General features: G+C 38.5%; 1 protein-coding gene across 2 annotated transcripts in view; it reads right to left on the bottom strand.

Annotated features, from left to right (window-relative positions):
* Positions 1-25,850, bottom strand: part of ATP1A3 (ATPase Na+/K+ transporting subunit alpha 3) — a 103,983-nt gene that overhangs the window by 5,622 nt on the left and 72,511 nt on the right. For both annotated transcript variants that reach the window (XM_053691039.1, XM_053691040.1), the window contains exons 13-20: positions 23,007-23,182; positions 22,139-22,275; positions 21,113-21,263; positions 19,609-19,777; positions 17,280-17,434; positions 14,276-14,399; positions 8,872-9,017; positions 8,476-8,606 (exon numbers count right to left, since the gene is read on the bottom strand). In XM_053691039.1, the coding sequence (XP_053547014.1) occupies positions 8,476-8,606; positions 8,872-9,017; positions 14,276-14,399; positions 17,280-17,434; positions 19,609-19,777; positions 21,113-21,263; positions 22,139-22,275; positions 23,007-23,182 (1,189 nt within the window). The remainder of the gene's footprint in view (positions 1-8,475; positions 8,607-8,871; positions 9,018-14,275; positions 14,400-17,279; positions 17,435-19,608; positions 19,778-21,112; positions 21,264-22,138; positions 22,276-23,006; positions 23,183-25,850) is intronic.

Here is a 25,850-nt window from a genome sequence, read left to right as displayed (position 1 = left end):
TGCGACAGATTGCAGCCATTTGTAAGGAAAGCTTGCATTCTTTGTTTTACTAGTACATTATTAAGTTTTGTTAACTTTAACTGCACACTTTGGAATGTGTAGTAGCAGGAAACATAACATAGCTGTTGTGCCTGTCTGAGTAGCTTTGCACACATCTGACAATAGTTTTCTAGTCTTCTGTCACCAGAAATAAACGGTGCAGTGTTCATTCACTACATAACACTTTTTGAAAAGTAGAATACATTTTCCATAAAGATTAGTGCAAATATGCTCCAAGCAAAGAAACTAAAGGGACAGTAAACACCAGAATTTTTGTTGTTTAAAAGGGTAGATAATCCCTTTATTACCCATTCCCCAATTTTGCATAACCAACACAGTAATAATAATATACTTTTTACCTCTGTGATTACCTTGTATCTATGGCTCTGCAAACTGCCCCCTTATTTCAGTTCTTTCGACAGACTTGCATTTTTAGCCAATCAGTGCTTGCTCTTAGGAGCTTCACATGCCTGAGCTCAATGTTATCTATATGAAACACATGAACTAACGCTCTCTAGTGGTGAAAAAACTGTCAAAATGCTTTCAGATTAGAGGTGGCCTTCAAGGTCTAAGAAATTAGCATATATACCTCCTAAATGTAGCTTTCAACTAAGAATACCAAGAGAACAAAGCAAAACTGGTAATAAAAGTAAATTGGAAAGTTGTTTAAAATTACATTACATTACTATTTAAATCATGAAAGTTTTTTTTTTTTACTTGACTGTCCCTTTAACTTCAGATTTCTAAACAGGTTGATGTAAGAACCCTAAACCAAACACTGAGAAAAACTGGTATCACTTATCAAGTCCATTCCCCACATTAACACATTTTCTGAATAGGGAATTATTTACTAAATGTTGTATATAAGACTCTACACTGTGACTATCAACTTTAAAGGACTTGTGTTACAATATCAAGATAATACAAATGTAGTTAATGAAGCTAAAACATGTAATTTACAATAATAATAAATGTTTAATATTTCTATAGGTAAGCTGGGTGAGGCGCTTATAATGAGTTATAAGTTTTGTATTTTCTTCTAATGGTCGTTGGCTGATAGGTACTTCTTACAAATGTTCACTGGACAATAAGTACACATGCTTAATGTCGCTTTTAGCCAATGAGCATTATGAAAAAGCATCTTCACATATTATCTGCTGTTCTTTCATTTGGCAACATAGGATAGACAGAGAAAGAAAGGGGCTTATATAGCACTCATCCTTACTAAACTGATATAGAAAAAGGTTATATAAAAAAAACACTTTTAATATTTAAAGTTAAAATGGGGTAAACACCCCTAAAGAATTCTCAAACCCACTACCAATGAGACAAACTAAACATAAAACCAAACCGACAGTCACTTTTCTGTTTCCTGGCCGATAGCAGGAAACATCGGCATCAGGTGGCTGAAGTGACTGTACAGTATGTAAGTAAAGTAGTTAAAACAAACGCGTTTTGGCTAATAAATAGCCTTTCTCCAACATAGGTGTGTCCAGTCCACGGCGTCATCCTTACTTGTGGGATATTCTCTTCCCCAACAGGAAATGGCAAAGAGCCCAGCAAAGCTGGTCACATGATCCCTCCTAGGCTCCGCCTACCCCAGTCATTCTCTTTGCCGTTGCACAGGCAACATCTCCACGGAGATGGCTAAGAGTTTTTTGGTGTTTAAATGTAGTTTTTATCCTTCAATCAAGTGTTTGTTATTTTAAAATAGTGCTGGTATGTACTATTTACTCTGAAACAGAAAAGAGATGAAGATTTCTGTTTGTAAGAGGAAGATGATTTTAGCAAACGTTACTAAAATCGATTGCTGTTTCCACACAGGACTGTTGAGATGAAGTAACTTCAGTTAGGGGAAACAGTTTGCAGACTTTTCTGCTTGAGGTATGACTGGCCACATTTCTAACAAGACTTTGTAATGCTGGAAGGCTGTCATTTTCCCTATGGGGACCGGTAAGCCATTTTCTTAGTTTAAGTAAAAGAATAAAGGGCTTCATAAGGGCTTATAAAACTGGTAGACATTTTTCTGGGCTAAAACGATTACTTTACTAAACATATTTGGCAGATTATAACTCTTATAGTTATTATAATCTTGGGGATTGTTTTTAAAAAAACGGCAGGCACTGTATTGGACACCTTTTTCAGATGGGGGCCTTTTCTAGTCATAGGCAGAGCCTCATTTTCGCGCCACTAATGCGCAGTTGTTTTTGGAGAGCAAGGCATGCAGATGCATGTGTGAGGAGCTAAGAACCACTGAAAAAGCTTATAGAAGGCGTCATTTGGTATCGTATTCCCCTCTGGGCTTGGTTGGGTCTCAGCAAAGCAGATACCTGGGACTGTATAGGGGTTAAATGTAAAAACGGCTCCGGTTCCATTATTTTAAGGGTTAAAGCTTTCAAATTTGGTGTGCAATACTTTTAAGGCTTTATGACACTGTGGTGAAAATTTGGTGAATTTTGAACAATTCCTTCATACTTTTTCACATATTCAGTAATAAAGTGTGTTCAGTTTAAAATTTAAAGTGACAGTAACGGTTTTATTTTAAAAGTTTTTTGTGCTTTGTTGACAAGTTTAAGCCTGTTTAACATGTCTGAACCATCAGATAAGCGATGTTCTATATGTATGAAAGCCAAGATTTCTCCCCATTTAAATATATGTGATGATTGTGACATAGTGTCCAAAAAAAGTAGGGACAATGATGCCACAGATACTGATATTGCCCAAGATGATTCCTCAAATGAGGGGAGTAAGCATGGTACTGCATCATCCCCTTCTGTGTCTACACCAGTTTTGCCCACACAAGAGGCCCCTAGTACATCTAGTGCGCCCATACTTATTACCATGCAACAATTAACGGCTGTAATGGATAATTCTATTGCTAACATTTTATCCAAAATGCCTACTTATCAGAGAAAGCGCGATTGCTCTGTTTTAAACACTGAAGAGCAAGAGGACGCTGATGATAACTGTTCTGACATACCCTCACACCAATCTGAAGGGGCCAGGAGGGAGGTTTTGTCTGAGGGAGAAATTTCAGATTCAGGAAAAATTTCTCAGCAAGCTGAACCTGATGTTGTAACATTTAAATTTAAACTAGAACATCTCCGCGCACTGCTTAAGGAGGTATTATCTACTCTGGATGATTGTGACAATTTGGTCATTCCAGAGAAATTATGTAAGATGGACAAGTTCCTAGAGGTTCCGGTGCCCCCCGATGCTTTTCCTATACCCAAGCGGGTGGCGGACTTAGTAAATAAGGAGTGGGAAAGGCCCGGCATACCTTTTGTTCCTCCCCCTATATTTAAGAAATTATTTCCTATAGTCGACCCCAGAAAGGACTTATGGCAGACAGTCCCCAAGGTCGAGGGGGCGGTTTCTACTCTAAACAAAGGCACTACTATTCCTATAGAAGATAGTTGTGCTTTCAAAGATCCTATGGATAAAAAATTAGAGGGTTTGCTTAAAAAGATGTTTGTTCAGCAAGGTTACCTTCTACAACCAATTTCATGCAATGTTCCTGTCACTACGGCAGCGTGTTTCTGGTTCAAAGAACTAGAAAAGTCGCTCAATAAAGAATCTTCGTATGAGGAGGTTATGGACAGAGTTCAAGCACTTAAATTGGCTAACTCTTTTATTTTAGATGCCGCTTTGCAATTAGCTAGATTAGCGGCGAAAAATTCAGGGTTTGCTATCGTGGCGCGCAGAGCGCTTTGGCTAAAGTCTTGGTCAGCGGATGTGTCTTCCAAGACAAAATTGCTTAACATCCCTTTCAAGGGTAAAACACTGTTTGGTCCTGATTTGAAAGAGATTATTTCAGACATCACTGGGGGAAAGGGCCACGCCCTTCCTCAGGATAGGTCCTTTAAGGCTAAAAATAAGCCTAATTTTCGTCCCTTTCGCAGAAACGGACCAACCTCTAATTCTACATCCTCTAAGCAAGAGGGTAATACTTCTCAACCCAAACCAGCCTGGAGACCGATGCAAGGCTGGAACAAGGGTAAGCAGGCCAAGAAGCCTGCCACAGCTACCAAAACAGCATGAAGGGATGGCCCCCGATCCGGGACCGGATCTGGTGGGGGGCAGACTTTCTCTCTTTGCTCAGGCTTGGGCAAGAGATGTTCAGGATCCTTGGGCACTAGAAATAGTTTCTCAAGGTTATCTCCTGGAATTCAAGGAACTACCCCCAAGGGGAAGGTTCCACAGGTCTCAATTATCTTCAAACCAAATAAAAAGACAGGCATTCTTACATTGTGTAGAAGACCTGTTAAAGATGGGAGTAATTCATCCAGTTCCAATAGGAGAACAAGGGATGGGGTTTTACTCCAACCTGTTCATAGTTCCCAAAAAAGAGGGAACATTCAGACCAATTTTAGATCTCAAAATCCTAAACAAATTTCTCAGGGTTCCATCGTTCAAAATGGAAACCATTCGAACGATCCTTCCTACCATCCAGGAAGGTCAATTTATGACCACGGTGGATTTAAAGGATGCGTACCTACATATTCCTATCCACAAGGAACATCATCAGTTCCTAAGGTTCGCTTTTCTGGACAAGCATTACCAGTTTGTGGCACTTCCATTCGGATTAGCCACTGCTCCCAGAATTTTCACAAAGATACTAGGGTCCCTTCTAGCGGTTCTAAGACCAAGGGGCATTGCAGTAGTACCTTACTTGGACGACATCCTGATTCAAGCGTCGTCTCTGTCAAAAGCAAAGGCTCATACGGACATCGTTCTAGCCTTTCTCAGATCTCACGGATGGAAAGTGAACATAGAAAAAAGTTCTCTGTCCCCGTCAACAAGAGTTCCTTTCTTGGGAACAATAATAGATTCCTTAGAATTGAGGATTTTTCTGACAGAAGTCAGAAAATCAAAACTTCTAAGCTCTTGTCAAGTACTTCATTCTGTTCTTCATCCTTCCATAGCGCAGTGCATGGAAGTAATAGGATTGATGGTTGCAGCAATGGACATAGTTCCTTTTGCGCGAATTCATCTAAGACCATGTGGAATGGGGATTATACAGACTTGTCTCCGACGATTCAAGTAGATCAAAGGACCAGAGATTCACTCCGTTGGTGGCTGATCCTGGACAACCTGTCACAGGGAATGAGCTTCCGCAGACCAGAGTGGGTCATTGTCACGACCGACGCCAGTCTGGTGGGCTGGGGCGCGGTCTGGGAACCCCTGAAAGCTCAGGGTCTATGGTCTCGGGAAGAATCTCTTCTCCCGATAAACATTCTGGAACTGAGAGCGATATTCAATGCTCTCAAAGCTTGGCCTCATCTAGCAAAGGCCAAATTCATAAGGTTTCAATCAGACAACATGACGACTGTTGCATATATCAACCATCAGGGGGGAACAAGGAGTTCCCTGGCGATGGAGGAAGTGACCAAGATAATTCAATGGGCGGAGGAAAATTGGGAAGCGGATTTTCTGAGTCGTCAGACCTTCCATCCGGGGGAGTGGGAACTCCATCCGGAAATCTTTGCCCAAATAACTCAATTATGGGGCATTCCAGACATGGATCTGATGGCGTCTCGTCAGAACTTCAAGGTTCCTTGCTACGGGTCCAGATCCAGGGATCCCAAGGCGACTCTAGTGGATGCACTAGTAGCACCTTGGACCTTCAACCTAGCTTATGTATTCCCACCGTTTCCTCTCATTCCCAGGCTGGTAGCCAGGATCAATCAGGAGAGGGCTTCGGTGATCTTGATAGCTCCTGCGTGGCCACGCAGGACTTGGTATGCAGACCTGGTGAATATGTCATCGGCTCCACCATGGAAGCTACCTTTGAGACAGGACCTTCTGGTTCAAGGTCCATTCGAACATCCGAATCTGGTTTCCCTCCAACTGACTGCTTGGAGATTGAACGCTTGATTTTATCAAAGCGTGGGTTTTCAGATTCCGTAATAGATACTCTTATTCAGGCTAGAAAGCCTGTAACTAGAAAGATTTACCATAAAATATGGAAAAAATATATCTGTTGGTGTGAATCTAAAGGATTCCCATGGAACAAGATAAAAATTCCTAAGATTTTATCCTTTCTACAAGAAGGTTTGGAGAAAGGATTATCTGCAAGTTCTCTGAAGGGACAGATCTCTGCTTTATCTGTTTTACTTCACAAAAGGCTGGCAGCTGTGCCAGACGTTCAAGCGTTTGTTCAGGCTCTGGTTAGAATCAAGCCTGTTTACAGACCTTTGACTCCTCCCTGGAGTCTTAATCTAGTTCTTTCAGTTCTTCAAGGGGTTCCGTTTGAACCCTTACATTCCGTAGATATTAAGTTATTATCTTGGAAAGTTTTGTTTTTGGTTGCAATTTCTTCTGCTAGAAGAGTTTCTGAGTTATCTGCTCTGCAGTGTTCTCCGCCCTATCTGGTGTTCCATGCAGATAAGGTGGTTTTGCGTACTAAGCCTGGTTTTCTTCCGAAAGTTGTTTCCAACAAAAATATTAACCAGGAGATTGTTGTACCTTCTTTGTGTCCGAATCCAGTTTCAAAGAAGGAACGTTTGTTACACAATTTGGACGTAGTCCGTGCTCTAAAATTCTATTTAGAGGCTACTAAAGATTTCAGACAAACATCTTCTTTGTTTGTTGTTTATTCTGGTAAAAGGAGAGGTCAAAAAGCAACTTCTACCTCTCTTTCTTTTTGGCTTAAAAGCATTATCCGATTGGCTTATGAGACTGCCGGACGGCAGCCTCCTGAAAGAATCACAGCTCATTCCACCAGGGCTGTGGCTTCCACATGGGCCTTCAAGAACGAGGCTTCTGTTGACCAGATATGTAAGGCAGCGACTTGGTCTTCACTGCACACTTTTGCCAAATTTTACAAATTTGATACTTTTGCTTCTTCGGAGGCTATTTTTGGGAGAAAGGTTTTGCAAGCCGTGGTGCCTTCCATTTAGGTGACCTGATTTGCTCCCTCCCTTCATCCGTGTCCTAAAGCTTTGGTATTGGTTCCCACAAGTAAGGATGACGCCGTGGACCGGACACACCTATGTTGGAGAAAACAGAATTTATGCTTACCTGATAAATTACTTTCTCCAACGGTGTGTCCGGTCCACGGCCCGCCCTGGTTTTTTAATCAGGTCTGATGAATTATTTTCTCTAACTACAGTCACCACGGTATCATATGGTTTCTCCTATGCCTATTTCCTCCTGTACGTCGGTCGAATGACTGGGGTAGGCGGAGCCTAGGAGGGATCATGTGACCAGCTTTGCTGGGCTCTTTGCCATTTCCTGTTGGGGAAGAGAATATCCCACAAGTAAGGATGACGCCGTGGACCGGACACACCGTTGGAGAAAGTAATTTATCAGGTAAGCATAAATTCTGTTTTCTCAATGTTGAACTTCACAATGTAAAGTTGTTTAAGCCGAGGCTCCAGCGTGTGCGGTCTTTTATACCGGTTAATGATTTGCATCCATCCAATCCAGTATGCCTAGAGAGAGACGCCTACATGTCATCCAATCACTCTGTGAGAGAGGAGACGCCCTCCGTTATGGCTGTTATGTGTGGCTAAGGAGTTCTGCTTCAACCGTAACCTGCACGCTCATTGGATGTTTTATCTATTTCCTTTTTTTATATAACCTTTTTCTATATCAGTTTAGTAAGGATGAGTGCTATATAAGCCCCTTTCTTTCTCTGTCTCTCCTATGTTGGTATATATTTAAAGGGACAGCACCGGAATCTAGTAATAGATTATTTTCCTTACTTTTTCCACAGTGTAGTGCCAGTTATTTACTCCTCTAGTACGTTCTTTCATTTGGATAATAGAAACATTTTGACTACATTATGTACATTTTAAAGTAAATGCATAGTTCAAATAATAATGCTGGAGTGTCATTTAAATTGTGCTTTGTAGTAGGGTGTTTTTTAGATATGTGCGATTTGTTTCAGATCGATTCGGAAATTCGACCGAATTTGGTATATTCGGAGATTCGGATCAATTTGAATTTCCGAATTAAAATAGTGCAGAATCTACAAATAAATCCGAATTAGTTCGGATTTATTCGGTAGATTCGGATGGCAATGGATTACACTAGTATTGTACAGTATATTAGGTTATATCACTCTGCTATTGGTTACACCTAATATACAGTACATAATACTAGTCTAATACACAGCATATCCCACCTAACACTTACCGAAATTCCTAATTTCCGAACCGAATCGAACCGAATCCAGCTAAATTTATTTAATTCCGAAACGAATCCGAAACGAATTCATTCAAATTTTTCCGAATTCGAATCGATCCGAACCGAAATTCGAAAAAATCCAAACCGAACCGAAACTAATTTTTCGATCATGCACAAGTCCAGCTGTTTTTGCTACGTTGTCTATTGATAGTTACGGTGTATATTTGAGGTAAAGGTTAGTGTAGACCATTAGATGAGGGTGTGGGAATAAGATTGTGATTTGATTAATATTAATGCTCTTACTTCATGCCTTGCTGGAACACAGAGTTCCTCCTGGTTTTGCAAATAATGACATCTGCCCATTGCACAACCACGATACTGACAAAGAAGGCTGTATGACATGTGAACTCCACTATCTTCCTCTGCTCATACGTCTGCAAAATGAAAGAAAAGGGGGTAAGATATGCAAACTTATACCTGAGTAGTACTGTCACTTCACAAAAGGACACAAACGTCCCCATAGCGGTGACATAGTTGAGGGGATGTGGTAGAATTGTCTCCTCTATAGCAATAACTGAGATAAATGATAGTTTCCTCACAGTGCCCATAATATTTTACAATTATTAAAAGTTCTTGTGAGAGAGGGCACCAGTTTTAGTGTATAACTATATTATTAGATATTAATAGGAATAAACTGACCCACTGCTGTCCATAGCTGTCTTCGAGGTCATTACAAGTCCTATCATCCCAGTTTAACCGTATTCCGACTAAGAATGATGGAAGAAAACCATTTTCTGCCAGAATTACAAAGTAGGAAAAGAAGCCGCCTAGAGCCTGGATCATACCTGAAGAGGGGAGAGAGGAGATGGGACAATAGTGTAACAGAGAGAAAGCACATGGTTACTATGGTAATAAGGTAAACAAAGACAATAGCAAAGCTGATGTTCGCAATCAGCTTTACTGAAACAAACATAGATTTATTGAGACAATTTCACACATATAATATAATGCAACACAGTTAAATATATGAGATGTCAACATTTTAATGTGCTTTAATGCATTTCAAATTTCAATAGAAGCATTTTTGCAATATATTTCCATTAACAAAAATGCTTCTAGTAAAAGTTTATATGGTTTCAGAGGCATATGCACATATGCTGTGTGTGACTAGAGCATCACAATTTAAACCCTGCCTGCTCAGGGAGCTCATGGTGGTTTGTATTCTGTGAGTGAATATTTGCCACTGCTTATTGTCTATCACCTAGATTACGAGTTTTGCGCTAAACAGGGTGCGAAACTAACGCCAAAAAAGTTGCGTTATTTCACTCTCCATAGCGCTGCCATTACGAGTTACTGAAAAACCTCCTTGTGCGTGTGTTATGGTGGCGTTAAGCTCCATACCGCTCAAAATCCAAGGGCTGCTTTGACGTGCTCATGCATGCTTTCCCCCTAGACATCATTGGGAAAAGAGTGTTAGAAAAAAACACCTGAAGTGAGGAATGAAAAATCTCCGTAACGCAACAATATCGATGTCTATGGGGAAAAAAAAAGGTACGTTTAAACCTAACATAAACCCAAAGTCTAAACACCCCTAATCTGCCGCACTGACATCGCCGACACCTAAATAAAGTTATTAACCCCTAATCTGCCGCTCCCGACATCGCCAACACTAATAAAAGCTATTAACCCCTAATCCGCCGCTCCCCAAAATTTTCCTCTTACTCATTTACTGTACCTACACATATTATATACTCTTTTTCTCGCCATTAAATGGACTTTCTGAAGATGCGATTATTTTCATCATATCTTATAATTTACTATGAAAAAAATTAATAAAATATGATGAAAAAATTAAAAAAAATACTCACTTTTTCTAACTTTGACCCCCAAAATCTGTTACACATCTACAACCACCAAAAAACACCCATGCTAAATAATTTCTAAATTTTGTCCTGAGTTTAGAAATACCCAATGTTTACATGTTCTTTGCTTTTTTTTGCAAGTTATAGGGCAATAAGTACAAGTAGCACTTTGCTATTTCCAAACCATTTTATTTTTCAAAATTAGCGATAGTTACATTGGAACACTGATATCTGTCAGGAATCCCTGAATATCCCTTGACATGTATATCATTTTTTTAGTAGACAACCCAAAAGAGTGATCTAGGCCCATTTTGGTATATTTCATGCCACCATTTCACCGCCAAATGTGATCAAATAAAAAAAAATAGTTCACTTTTTCACTAACTTTTGCCCCCTCCATACCCCCCTCCCTCCCTCCCAGATCCCTTTATCAACCTTTATTCCCTCTCCCAACTTCTCTTACACTTAATCACTTGTTGTGATCTGAAGCAGGCGCGCGCGCATGTGAACGCTCCTGCCCCCTCGCGCGCTCCTGTGCATTACCTGAACGGAGATCCCCACTGGCCGGAACAGCTCCAGCGATGTACCGCCCACCCACCTCCATGCAATGGCTCCCACCCACCAACGATCGGCACCATCACTGTCCGATGCAGAGAGGGCCACAGAGTGGTCCTCTCTGCAACGATAACTCTGCAAATCTACTTCTGCAGTGCCCCACTCATGGGGCATGCAGAAATAGTTTGATCTTGCAAGATTGTGGAAGAGAGAAGCCCAGAACTGCAGCGACATACCCCCCAAAATAAAAAACCTAATTCTAAAAAAAAACTAAGCTACCCATTGCCCCTAAAGGAGCATTTGTATGGGCATTGCCCTTAGAAGGGCATTCAGCTATTTTTCACTGCCCTTTAACACTAACCCCAGAATATCTACCCATGGTTCCTGAAGTCCGGACATCCATCTTTATCCAGGCCTCGAGAAGTCTTCATCCAGTCAGCGACACCTTCATCCATCTCGGGGACATCTTCTATCTTCATCCCGACGGCGCAGAGTGGAGCCATCCTGGAAGCCGATTCCTCCCTGCACAGAGCGTCCTCTTCATATGGTCACCACCGTACACTGAAGTTGAATGCAAGGTAGCCTTTTCAAAATGGTGTACCTTGCATTCTTATTGGCTGATTTGATTCTTCAAATTCAAATCAGCCAATAGGATGAGAGCGTTTGAAATCCGGATGATTTGAACAGCCAATAGGCTTTCTGTAGCTCTCATCCTATTGGCTGATTTGAATTTGAAGAATCAAACCAGCCAATAGGAATGCAAGGTCCGCCCTATTGAAACGGCTACCTTGCATTCAACTTCAGTGTACGGCGGTGACCAAATGAAGAGGACGCTCCACGCAGGATGGGATCGGCTTCCAGGATGGCTCCTCTCCATGCCGCCGGGATGAAGATAGAAGATGTCCCCAAGATGAAGACTTCTCGCCGCCTGGATGAAGATGGATTTTCGGACTTCAGGAACCATGAGTAGATATTCTGGGGTTAGTGTTAGGATTTTTTTTTCATTTTTTTGGGTGGGTTTTTTTTTTTGGATTAGGGCTTTGGGCTTTTGTAAAAGAGCTGAATGTCCTTTTAAGGGCAGTGAAAAAGAGCTAAATGCCCTTTTAAGGACAATGCCCATACAAATGCCCCTTATGGGGCAATGGGTAGCTTAGGTTTTTTAGAGTTAGGTTTTTTACAGGTAAAAGAGCTATTTAACTCAGGGCAATGCCCTACAAAAGGCCCTTTTAAGGGCTATTGGTAGTTTATTGTAGGCTAGGGGTGTTTTTATTTTGGGGGCTTTTTATTTTTATAGGGCTATTAGATTAGGTGTAATTGTTTTTATTTTTGATAATTTTGTTTATTATTTTTGTAAGCTTAGTCTTTTTTTACTTTTCGTAATTTAGTGTTTATTATATTTTGTAATTTTAGATTTTTTTAATTTTTTCGTAGTGTTTTTTTAAATTTGTAATTTAGATTTTTTAATTGGTAGTATTTTTTTATTTTATTAGAATAGTTATGTTAGGTTAATTTTTATTTCACAGGTAAGTTTTTCTTTATTTAAATATAGTTATATTGTAATTTTAATTTAAAGTTAGGGGGGTGTTAGGTTTATGGGTTAATAGTTTAATTTAGTGTTTTGCGATGTAAGGGGCCGGCGGTTTAGTGGTTAATAGGTTTATTTAGTGGCGGAGATGTGGGAGGCCGGAGGTTTAGGGGTTAATAAGTTTATTTAGTGGCGGCGATGTGGAAGGCCGAATGTTTAGGGGTTAATAACTTTATTATAGTGGCGACGATGTGGAAGGCTGGAGGTTTAGGGGTTAAGAACTTTATTATAGTGGCGGCGATGTGGGGGAGTGGCGGATTAGGGGTTAATATATTTAAATAGTGTTGGCGATGTGGGTGGGCAGCAGATTAGGGTTTGGTAAATTTTGAATAGTGTTTGCGATCCATTAGGACGGCTATTTAAGGGTTAAAAGGTAGTTTATGGGTGTTAGTGTACTTTGTAACACTTTAGTTATGAGTTTTGTGAAACATTTTTGTTTTTCAAAATCCATAACTACTGCTCTCAGATGGCGGTATGGACCGTGTCAGTATAGGCTGTAGCGCAAGTATTTTAGCCGGACCGCACAACCTGTAATACAGGCGCTATGAAAATCACACACAAAAACATCATTTGAGTGCGGAATGGACGTTGCGCTATAGGCTAAAATGCTTGCAGTATAGCTTTACCGACACGACTTATACGTAATATGCTTTCCTGGTCATTATGCTGGAATGGCCATTTTTTCAGCGTTAAAAGCCATACCGCAACACAATCTAGTCGTATGTAAGGTGTTTGAATGCTGGTGCACTAGGCACTCACAGCATATGTGCGTATGCCAGTTAAAAACTTTAATGAAGTTTACTAGGAAAATAAAATGTTTCTATCCCTTTAACCCAGACAAATATGCAGGTTTGCCAACTTCTCCATGTTTTCATAGACATCTATGATTTACACACTGCAGGAAGGAAAATGAATTGTGCATTACTGATGTTCCTTCCAGCATGTGTAACTCATAGCAGTCCAGGAAAAATAACCAAGGTGGCAACCCTTAACACACTACCTGTGTAGTTTTTGTTTCTCTATCAGACAATGGGTTAAAACTACTCACTCAGATGTTTTTTTCTAAGAGGCTTGCGAAATTTTCTTCAAGTGAAAAAAGCAGTTCGGTCCCTTATGACATATTTAAGAAAATATAACCGTTTCTAAACAAATTATATATATATATGTGTATGTGTGCACACATACATATATCTACACACATGCAAATACATTTATACCTTTAAACCATTCCCAGTCAAACAACATTTTATAAAATATTAAACCTATATATTACACACACACACACACACACACACACACACATATATATATATATACTGGCCCCAATTGGAAACCACTGCTAATCAAATCAGCAGTGCTAGTTACCCATCTGAGTCGTGCAAATACCGCTACTGACTAGATCAGTGTTTTTCAACTAGTGTGCCGTGAGAGATCCTCAGGTGTGCCACGGCAGACTGACAACAGTGTGACATATTTTTTAAACTTTGCTTGTTTTTTACTCCCAGTGCAGGGGTAGTTTGTAGGAGGCATGGCATAACAGCACAATACATACAGTATGTGTGTGTTTGTGTGTATGTGTATATATATATATGCTGTATTAGGCTACAATGTGTGATTTTTCTAACATTTTGGGATGGTGGTGTGCCACAGGATTTTTTAATGTAAAAAAGTGTGCCACGGCAAAAAAAAGGTTAAAAATCACTGGACTAGATAAGCAATGATTTCTGTTGGGAAGCAGCAGTGTTTTGCAGGACCAGAAGAGTATTTCTCCCGTGTTTAACCCCTTTGAGGGTATTAAACACACAGTAGTGCTCGGTGGATAGTCTTAAAATGACATGTTCTAACACATAACAGCATGCCATTTTTCTACTATTATGGCCCTTTAAAGTATATCCAAGGTATACATAAAATGACCTTGCTGTATTTGTCCTTACCACCTCTATTAGAAGTCTGTTCCATGAATCAACAACTCTTTCTGAAAATATGTGATGCTGCGAAGTATTCCTGATTTTACCAGCAGTGGAAAAGCTGATTGATGTATTGATGCGCACTTCTACACGGGAATTTAAATGTGCAAGAGGATGGTAGGGTCGGTACTTACCAATCTGTCCGTATGCCATGCTAATCAGTCTCTCATTCACCAGCTTGTCAGTACGAGGGTTCCTTGGCTGCCGCTTCATGATGTCACTTTCAGCTGCTTCATAAGCTAAGGAAATGGCAGGTACCTGGTGGAAATATGAAATGTTACTTAGAAGAACTGTATCATGGTCCTAATGTGCCAACAATTGGTTAAAACTTCTAATATTATACATGAAAAAAAACATTAAAGGGCCACTAAACCCAAAATCTTTCTTTCATGATTCAGATAGAGAATACAAATTTAAACAACATTACAATTTACTTCTATTATTTATTTTGCTTCATTTTTTAGATATCCTTAGTTGAAGAAAAAGCAATGCACATGGTGAGCCAATCACACAAGGCTTCTATGTGCAGCAACCAATCAGCAGCTACTGAGCATATCTAGATATGCTTTTCAGCAAAGAATATCAAGAGAATAAAACAAATATAATATAAGTAAATTAGAAAGATGTTTAAAATTGCATTCTCTTTCTAAATCATGAAAGAAAAAATGTGGGTTTCATGGCCCTTTAAGTTCACTGTCCAATATATAGAATTCTTGGAGAAGAATAATTCATGATCCTACCATTTTAGTTGATTGCATTCTGTAAATAAACTAGTATAGAAGCACTACAACTTTTTTGAATGTTAATGACTCTCAGAAAGAGAATTCATACAAAGGCTTAAATTCATTAAATGCTTTCCTGCTATAATTTAAGACTGTAGAGTTGGAACAGCAATACCTGGAATCGGTGCTCGTGAAGACAGGAGAACTGCCTATTCTCCCAATGGTAAATCCAAAATATACAAATGTCCACAGCACCATATAGAATCTACTTTTTTCTTTAGGACATATAAAATACAGCGACGTTTCGGGGTAGATGCCACTTAATCATGCATGAAAATGTTGCTGTATTTTATATGTCTTAAATAAAGAAGTTGATTCTATATGGTGCTGCGGACATTTGTATATTCTGCTATAATTTAAGGTACAGAGAAGTAAAGCCTGTGTCAGGTTGCTAGATTCTTAAGAACTTTACGACATAGAGAATAAATCATCAGCTTTTTTTTTTTTTTTTTAATATTGTAGTGTAAATGTCACATAAAGAAAATAGGGGGTCCTATTAATGAGACAAGGAGTTCTTATTGAGTATTATATTGTAATGTAAGTGTCACATAAAGAAAAATAAGGAGATCATATTAATGAGAAACACAGTTCTCAAGATAAAGATTGCCATTAGCACATACCCTGAAGGAACTCGGAGTAGTGATAAGACCTCTTATAGAATCTCACCAGGCCAGAGAGCTTTAGAGAACCAGGACCAGAATGTCTCATATTATATACTCGAAAAGTGAAAAATAACTTGGTGGAGCTGGAACAAAGAGCCTGTGCACACAGGTACTAGAGCTGTTGTTATCTCCACTCACATCATACTTAGTGCAAGAGTAAATTCAAATCTCTTAAGGACATATTGTCACGTCTGAGAAGGTTACTGGATTAATATGTTGATTATTTTTAATATTAATATAACTTTATAAAGTTGCAGATACTCTCATATTCTGGTGTCTTTGTTAACCATAGCAATTTCGAGAATTCATAGCTTACATTAATGTTTCATAGCTTGTGTCTTAACACCCAGTAGAGATTGTAACAGGGAGTTAGAGCTTGGACTCAGAGGTTAAAGGATGCCTGAGAAATGGGTTGTCATGGAAAAAATAACAGATTTATGACTTACTGAAGTATAAGTATAACCCATCTCTTTAGCTAGCATCTTTTGTGATTTAATTCTATGTGATATTCATTTATTGTAAGCATAATATAATTTATTTTGAGAATGATAAGATCACCACCTAGTGGCTTATGCAAGTAAAGCACACATGCACCCACAACCCTCTTCCTCAAAGGGTTTTTCCTATAAATGATGTGTTTTATATCATTGTTTATATTGAGGATTAACTCATATTGACAATCTCCTGAACCAAAAATGGGCTGGCTACTAAGCTTTAAATTCCTGATTTTTCAATAAAGATAGCAAGAGAATGAAGAAAAATTGACAATAGGAGTAAATTAGAAAGTTGCTTAAAATTGCATGTTCTTTCCGAATCACGAAAGAAAAAAAGTGGGTTTAGTATCCCTTTAAGTAATATTTATGAATAACAGAAAATGCTGGCAACATCTTCTGTGGAGAACATTGTTTTTGTTTGTTTTTTAACCTTTTAACGCCGTTATGCCGTTCTATTCCGTCATATTTACACTGGGCTTTAAAGCCGTTATGACGGAATAGAACGTCATATCAAACGGCTGTCCTGAAGCCTTCTGCGCTTCAAGGACTTGATCGCGGTCTGGAGGGCGTTCCTAGGGTTGTAGGGACGCCCCCCAGATGCGATCCAATAATTGAAATCTCGCGATCGTATGCACGATCGCGTAGTTTCAATTTGTCTACATCGGAACAGGTGTTCCGATGTAGACACTTTAACCCTGTCACGAAAGGGTTAAAATGATGTTTCTGTGCTAAATTCTGTAGTTGTTGTTCCTATCAACCAATAAGCTGCAAAGTTCCAGGTCTCAGCTGTACACAATCACACAGTTCCTGTTAATTTCACTTACAATTTAAACAGTTTTAACTTTTTTTCATGTGAATAAAATATTTTAACATATTTATCTGCTGCTCTTTCTGATACATGCTAGAATTTATTTTGTGTATCTAAAAGCTCACTATGGGTGTGATAATCAAAAACTCGCCGGCATGGAGAGAAATCTTGCCAAATCTTTGGTGGCTTTTTTGAGTATTATTTTGCAATTTCTCCTTCACATCCAGAACTCTGCATAAAGAGAGATAAACAACTCTCAAGAAAAAAAAAGTATCTGAGGGACCTTGCAGTACTGACAAAATGTATTAGATCATCTGGCCATAGTGGAGAGCTTTGGATCAGCTCCTATGAGTCAAAGCACTGAGCGCCTAATCACTCAGCCATCTACTCACCATGTCAGTGCCCAGATCAATGCACAAGATGGTGATGGTACCTAGTGGCAGTGGTATATTGGCCATGATGAAGAGCAGGAAGGGTGTGATCTCAGGGATGTTACTGGTCAGGGTGTATGCAATGGACTTCTTAAGGTTGTCAAAGATAAGGCGTCCTGTAGAAGAAGAGAGTTAGCACCAAGCATGGAGACAGGCACATGTACTAATGCAAAGAGAAGGTCAGCTGAAATTGCACAATGAAAGATACCCAGCGACAATATACTGCAGGAATTTGGGGAGTGCGGAGAAATATTACCCAAATACAGAGAATTGCCTTAGAATGGTGGACAATATAGATATGGTAAAATGTGTATGTGCTGTATTGCATTAATTCTATTTTCTAGATATAGAGCTCTCCATAGGTTACTGCCATGACATGTTACTAATGTCTTTACTCTAGGAAACACAGTATTCTTGATGTCAATATACTTAAAGGGACATGGCACCCAAATGTTGAATCACTTAAAAGTGATGCAGCATATCTGTCAAAAGCTGAATAGAAAATATCACATGAACATCTCTATGTAAAAAAGAAATATATTTTACCTCAAAATTTCATCAGTAGTTACATCCCATTGTAAAGGGGCTTTTATCAATTAATCAGGATGCTTGTCCCAGGACTTGCAAGGGGGTGTGCATCTGGCATGTGCAGGCACAGTCACCGTATTTCCCTCTTCAGTTTAAAGGGACATTGTACACTAGGGGGCCAATTTATGAAAGTGAGAGCGGACATGATACGATGTAGCGTATCATGTCCGCCGCACACCGATAAATGCCGACAGCATACATACATTTATCAATGCACAAGCAGTTCTTGTGAACTGCTTGTGCAATGCCGCTCCCTGCAGATTCACGGCCAATCATATAGGATCGGGCGGATTGATGTCCGCAGCCTCAGAGCAGGTGGACAAGATATGGAGCAGCGGTCTAAGACCATTTGGAGCTTGATAATTCGGCCCCTAGATGTTTCTTTGCATAAATGTTTTGTAGATGATCCATTTATATAGCCCATCTGGGAGTGTGTGTTTTTTTTTAAATGTATAGATTTGCTTATTTTTAAATAACATTATGCTGATTTTCAGACTCCTAACCAAGCCCCAAAGTTTTAGATGTATACTGATTCCAGCATTCTCTCGTTTGTATAATGGGTCTGTCTGTTCATATGCTGGGGGGGGTAAGTGTCTGCTATTTCTCCTTTTTCAGTCCATTTCAGTGGGTATCCCAGACTTACCTCATCTACAGTGCTAAATTTGGAGCTTCTAAGTAAGTTTTTAAAAGGTTTTATACTGTATTTATATATCCGTATTTGTACATATTCCACTTTACAGTAGTGTCTATTACACATAGTTATATGAAAATTGGTGTATACTGTGCCTTTAATGAAGTTTACTATGACATTTTTGCAAGATTTTGGTGAACTCAGCACTGATGAAGCTGATTGGCTGTTTTATTTTAATGCTTACGCCGGCTAAAAGAGTAGCTCTGGATCACACAGCACTTACTCTGTTAAGCTGATAAAATATCTTCCTTTTTTAAATAGAAATGTCCATGTGATATTTTCCCAATAGCTTTTTACAGGTATGCTGCACTACTTTCAAATGATTTAACATATAGGTATTATGTCCCTTAAAAAGGACATGAAACCCAAATGTTTTTTTTCTTTCATGATTCAGATAAAGCAGGCAATTTATTTCTATGATTTAATTTTCTTCATTCTCTTGGAATCTTTTGTGGAAAAGCAGGTATGTAAGCTTAGGAGTGTGCACTATATGGCAGCAGTTTTGCAAGAATGGTATCCATTTGCAAGAGCACTAAATGGCACTACTATTTCCTGCCATGTAGTGAGCGCTCCAGACACCTAACTAGGTATCTCTTCAACAAAGAATACCATGGGAATGAATCAAATTTAATCATAAAAGTGAATTGGAAACTTTTTTAAAATTGAATGTTCTGTCTCAATCACAAAAGACATTTTTTGGGTTTCATATACCTTTAAGCAGTTAGCTCATCCTAGGTTTTGCTGGATACCGGTTTTCAGGACGTTAGCCTCATGTTTCATGTTTGGTATCAATGCACGTTAAAGCCCATTTAAAGACTTAGCTCTGAGCTACCCACTATTAGGATTTACAGTTGGATTTAGTAACATAGGCAATCTCTAATGAAATTTAACCAGGAACTGGAATTTGTCTGTGCAGTTTATGAAAGAATCCTCTAATAAAGTATAAATACTTAAATGTCAATACTGATAAAAGGAGTTAGTCTATTATCCACAAACAGGTTCTATGCTCACCCTCCTCTACGCCAGTGACAATAGAAGCAAAGTTGTCATCTAGCAAAATCATGTCAGCTGCTTGCTTGGAAACGTCAGAGCCTGCAATGCCCATAGCCACTCCGATGTCTGCCTTCTTTAGAGCAGGTGAATCATTTACACCATCCCCTGTCACTGCCACAATGGCACCCTGCAAGAGAATAAAATGGTGCTTGAGAGAAGTTCACCGCAGGTCATAGACTGTCCCCTCATGGGGCCAGATTACAAGTGGAGCGCTATTTAGAGCTTTCACTTTAGCGCTAGAAGTAAACTTTTTGCACGCATCAGGTTGCGCTGATATTACAAGTTGAAAGTAAAAAGTTATCGCGCTTGCACTAACCCTAATAAGCGCAAAAATCCAAATTTACAATATGGAGCACGCAATAACCTATCCCCCAAGAAGTCAATGGAGTTAAAAAGTGGAAAAACAACCCAACACCCTACTCGCGCGCAAACCTGATTGCATATTCTCATGTGCGCTAACCCGACATGAAAATATGAATATTTCACATTCCAAAGTTCTTCACATAGCATAATATGTCTATTCATATATACCTATTTCTACATTTATCGAATGGTATTTTGGTACAATATATATCTATACCTATATATATATATATATATATATATATAATATTAACAGGAGAGATCAGCACTCACCAACATAATAACCACTCAGTGCACGGCCAAAACATAAATACAATAGTGTGTATTGCATAAGGACAAGACCTGGTGATGATCCCTGTGGTCCCTCGCAAAGACCATAGGGATCATCACCAGGTCTTGTCCTTATGCAATACACACTATTATATATATATATATATATATATATATATATATATATATATATATATATATACATGATTATATATAGGTATAGATATATTGATATATATATAGGAATATCCATTTAGAAATACATAGAACATATTTAATCTTTCATAGATCCATCTTTAGACTTGTTTAAGTAGGAATCTCTATGTAAAAGCCCTTTGCCTGCCTTTTTTTCCTAACACCTGAGGCCTCATATTTTTTAGCCCTTATAACTTTTTTGTACAATATTTTTTCTTAATATAATTTTATTAGATGGTGTTAGTATGAGTGTAATTATACTTTGTTATGTATTTTCGATGTGTTTTGTGGAACTTTTTTGTTTTGTGAAACAGTTAACCAGAGCTCTGAGGACGCAGTAATCATTCTAGCGTAAATCACGATAGCGCTCAAGTGATTGCGTTTACTTTCAACTTTGTAATACTTTAACCTGAGTGCAAATGATTGCTAAAACTTGATATCGCTTGCGAGCAAACATTTGCGCTCCACTTATAATCTTCCACTTAGTATTTCTCCACAACATCTATTAAATCTATCCTAGACACAATCATATCTCATTAGCATCTGATCAGAGTATCTTTTATGTATTCCAAAGCCCAGTGCGGTGTCTTCTCATTACACGATCAGCATAATGACTGTACCATTGTGGCTTTACCTGGCGCTGGCATCCTTCCACAATGATGAGTTTCTGTTGTGGTGAGGTACGGGCAAAGACAATCTCTGTATGGTTCTGTAGGATCTCATCTATATGCTCCATGGGCATGTCCTTCAGATCAGTGCCGTGGATTACACAGGCTTTGGCATCCCTGAAGGGAAATAAAGAAAGCATAAACCATGCAGAGAATTAACCACATGGGTGCCTCTAATCCTACAACAAACTCAACTTTAACAACCCATTAGGGCTGGAAATTCCACTAGTTCTGAATTAATAAAAAAAAACCCCATAATGGATTAGTAGGAATTTAGGCATTTACCTATATTTAACATTTATGGGTTGAATTATCAAGCTCAGAACGGAGCTTGATGCCCTGTGTTTCTAAAGACCGTTGCTCCATAACCTGTCCGCCTACTCTGAGGCGGCGGACAGACATTGCCAGAAATCAACCCGATCGAATACAATCGGGTTGATTGACACCTCCTGCTAGCGGCCGATTGGCAGCGAATCTGTAGGGGTCGGCATTGCACCAACAGTTCACAGGAACTGCTGGTGCAATGATAAATGCCGACAGCGTATGCTGTCGGCATTTATCGATGTGCAGCGGACATGATCCGCAATATTGGATCATGTCCGCTCGCACATTAGTGAACAAGTAACATTTTTTTTTCTCCTCTTGAAATAACATATACGTATATTTGATATATATTTGAGATATATTTGTCCCCTGCACGCTATCATTTCTAACCAAAGAACTTCACAACGGCTGTCCTCAAGTACCCCCAACAGGCCAGGTTTTCATTATAGCTGAACCAGTGCACAGGTGAAATAATCAGCTGATCAGTAACCATGGTTACTAACCTGCATCCATCAGCTGATTATTTCACCTGTGCACTGGTTCAGCTATAATGAAAACCTGGCCTGTTGGGGGTACTTGAGAAATGTGGTTGAGAAACAATGACCTAGAGCATTCTCCATACTTGCTCTCCCATCTTCCTCTTTATTCCACAGTCCTAGTTAACTTACCTTGGGTTAACTTGGCTGACAGGAATATTGAGTCTGGCTGCAATGTCTTCCACGGTCTCATTACCCTCAGAAATGATCCCCACTCCCTTTGCAATGGCTTTGGCTGTGATAGGATGGTCACCAGTCACCATGATAACCTAAGAAAGATCACAAATCTATGGTTCAGGACTCCTCCACAAGAACGGTTTACTCACAAAGATTAATAAATGGATATCTGTATATAAATTCTAATGAGGGAGTCAAACACATATTTGAATGTTCAGATATATTTTTTCCAGTATTGGAAAACCAGTAGGATGTGAACTAAAGTAACATATTCCGTAATTCTATGTATTCGATTTAACATCATATGGATTTACAGAGCGGTTTTGTTAAAGGGACAGTAATCACCTTGTAATTACAAGACATTTATATTGTGTTGCGATAACATATCAGCCAAGTCTTAACATTTTTAAAACAAATTAACATCCTTTTTACTGCAATTAGTTTTTAATAGCCAGACTCCCCTACCATTAGCCTTATTTGGAGGAGCCAATCTGGACAAGAAGTCTAGTCATGGTCATAAAGTTAGTATAAAGACAATTGTTTTTCATTAGTTATCTTATAAAGCCAATTAGTAGTAACTGATATATAGCAGATTTAGCTTGGAGAAGTAAGCATTTATACTTCTTAGAATTAGAAATTGCTTAAAGGGACATGAAACCAACAATTTTTATTTCATGATTCATTACACAAAACTAAACATTTTATATAAAAATCTCAACATGTTTATTGTCCCTTTAAGAAATGAACCAACCAATAGTTAAGAGTAAATAAAACCACTCTCACATTACTCATATCTCCTTTCTACCTGCACCTCTGCTCTCACCTTTATACCAGCGCTCCTGCATTTGCCTACAGCATCTGGCACAGCTGCTCTGGGAGGGTCAATCATGGACATGAGTCCAACAAAGCACAGGTTTTCAGTGCTGAAATTCAAGTCCTCGGTATCAAAAGCAAAGCCCTTGGGATGGAGCTCCTCTGGGAAATAATAATGGCAGAATCCTGTAAAGAAGAAACACAGGAGTTATGATGAGGCTATGAGACTGCAACATTTACTAACACCACCAAATATTGAGAGCTTCTGTCCTATCCAGGTGAATCAGACATAACTTATATACTCAGCAGGGTCTGTATTTAGTTATTACAAGCATGGAAATGGGCAATTATTATTCAAATTCAATGGAAACAGAAACATATAAAGTGCTGCATCGAAAAGTTCTAAATTCAGTGTTGTTTATATCCAGATAAACTCAATATTTACAAAGATAACACAACACGCACCCCTAGCATACACTGAGACTCAACAATACATAATATTCTACTTCATTTAGATTCACTATTCTCTGCTTCTACACACCCCAACACATATGGTTCCCCCAGCTCAACCAGTCACACTAATATTTAGCCAGCTGGATGCTCTCAGGCATAACCAGTAGCTACCATGCACTATCTACTCCAAAACTTAAACATGCTAATTCCTTGTCTTCCCATTAACAGTATTGTGTACAGTCTAATCTGACAAGTCTACTATCTATCAAACAAATAAAAAAAATGTAAACAATCATATATTTGATTTATTTAAACATTAAAAAACAAAATCCTTAACCATAGAATGGACTTTGTTGGAACTTTCTAATGAGCTGTTTCTTGGTTTCTCAGTCTCACCCAAAGATTCCAGACATCCTTGCTGCAAATGGAGACTGAATGGCTAAAGTAACAGAATTCAACTTCAAATACATTTACTACCTATATGGCTTCACAATGTTTTGAACACACTATACATTTATATATTAGCTCTGATGCCAGAGTTGATCTTCCCAATAAAGATACATTAAGAAGCTGATGTAGCCTTTAGTGATAAATACTTCTGAGAATATTGAAGATTCTGTAAGGGGTGGTGATTGGTACACACACAACATCTATGTGACTTCACAGGAAGCCAGTGTTCACTTAGTGGGAGGATATCATAAGATTCCATTTCAGTCAGAGCAGTGTGGCTATATGTGTTGACATGTTGTGCTGTTACATATACATCTTGTCATACTTGGTAAATTATGTAGATATGATACAATACAACTTGGCTGACCCATCTTCCAAGATCCTTAGCCTCTACTGTGCCACCCATCCTCTGGGGCAGGTGATATGGCACCTGACTGGCTGTACCGGCTGTGTTATTTAAAAAGAAATAAGCTTCAGAAGGTGGGAAGAGATAGTTATGTAAGTTGGTACTAAAGACGGTGCAATAAGGTATAACAAAAAATGCAGACAAGCTTTATTATATATGTTAAACAATCATATAAATACATAATATGGTATCTGGTATGTTTTGTGTCCATTTAATAGTTACACATTCAGATTATGTTACCCTTTTATTTTTGTCTGTTTACTTAAATGTGTATATTGAAATCTCTCTCTGTGAAATACAGACCACTGGCAGCAGATTACAGGCTATGCCTTTGGTAACTGAGAGTATCAGTCTGGGTAAGTATTAGTGCAACTGGGTAGAAGGAAGGGAATATATGTATTTGTTTTTTTTTTATCTGGGAGAACGATATGTGTCGGGGTGCCCTAAGTAATATCATGAAATAACAAAAATATTTACTGCAGAATCATTCATGGGATAAGTAACAAGGGAACCCATAAATTAGAAGTATATTGAGTACATTCATCATGGAGCAACAAATATAAATTATCACCCTAAATAATCACAACCAATCTCTTCCCAACACTTACTAAACCATAGCTCCAGCAGAGACATGTTGGAGTCAGTTACTAGTGTGAGTGCTGGCTGCAGGGTCTGTCTTATGGATACAATGCTATATAAGTTGTTATAACTTTTTCACTACATCAAGTTGCAGGGAATCTTTGTTTAGGTTAAAACAATTGGAGACAACTGCTAAATATTTAGTAAATAACTAATATATTATTAGTATAAAAATCCTACTAAAATTCAGTAAAGCCAGCATTCCTTTGGGGAGAGGCCAGAGTGTGAGCTCCCTAAATCTCCAGCTTCATCAGAGTGGTAACTATACTGGTATATTTCTTTGTCTACTAACTTATTATTTACTATTTATTCCCACAGATTGTCTACAATAATATTGATGTTTCTTTCCCTAGAAGGATTTATTATCTAGAAATCACTGACATATTCTTTTTGGGTCATTATAATTTGTTGTATTATTCTGACTTAACATTTGTGTTCTGTTTTCCATCAAATACTGTGAGAGACATTACCTTGTGGTCATTGCTGTTACTAATGTAAAGTAGGTTGTATTATTGTGGGATAAAAGCTGTATCCCCCCTTTTCATTGCTAGGAGTGTGTGTTTTTGTATTAGGGTTTTTATTCTGTTTTGTGTTTTTGCATTGTCTTATTTTTTTTGCATAACAGTTTTGTATATATATATTTTTAACAGTTGTGTTGATTTTGTAAACAATATAATCTTTTTTAAATTTCCACTTCTGTCTGTGTTTGATTTTGCCACCTTTTCCCTAGCGAATTTCTTACAGTTTGTACAACATTCTAACATTCGTTTAATGTAATAGTATTTCTAATGCTTTCTTTAAATGTAATATTCAAAATAGAAACATTCAAATTGATATATTTGTTACTATTATGTATCAATTTACTAAATTCCCTACCACATGAACTTCTGAATAGTATTTGTTAAA

This window comes from Bombina bombina, chromosome 8 (genome assembly GCF_027579735.1).
Source record: "Bombina bombina isolate aBomBom1 chromosome 8, aBomBom1.pri, whole genome shotgun sequence".
NCBI classification, from domain to species: Eukaryota; Metazoa; Chordata; class Amphibia; order Anura; family Bombinatoridae; genus Bombina; species Bombina bombina.
Note: the sequence above shows the minus strand (reverse complement) of the source record. Positions and strands in the feature narration are given on the sequence as shown.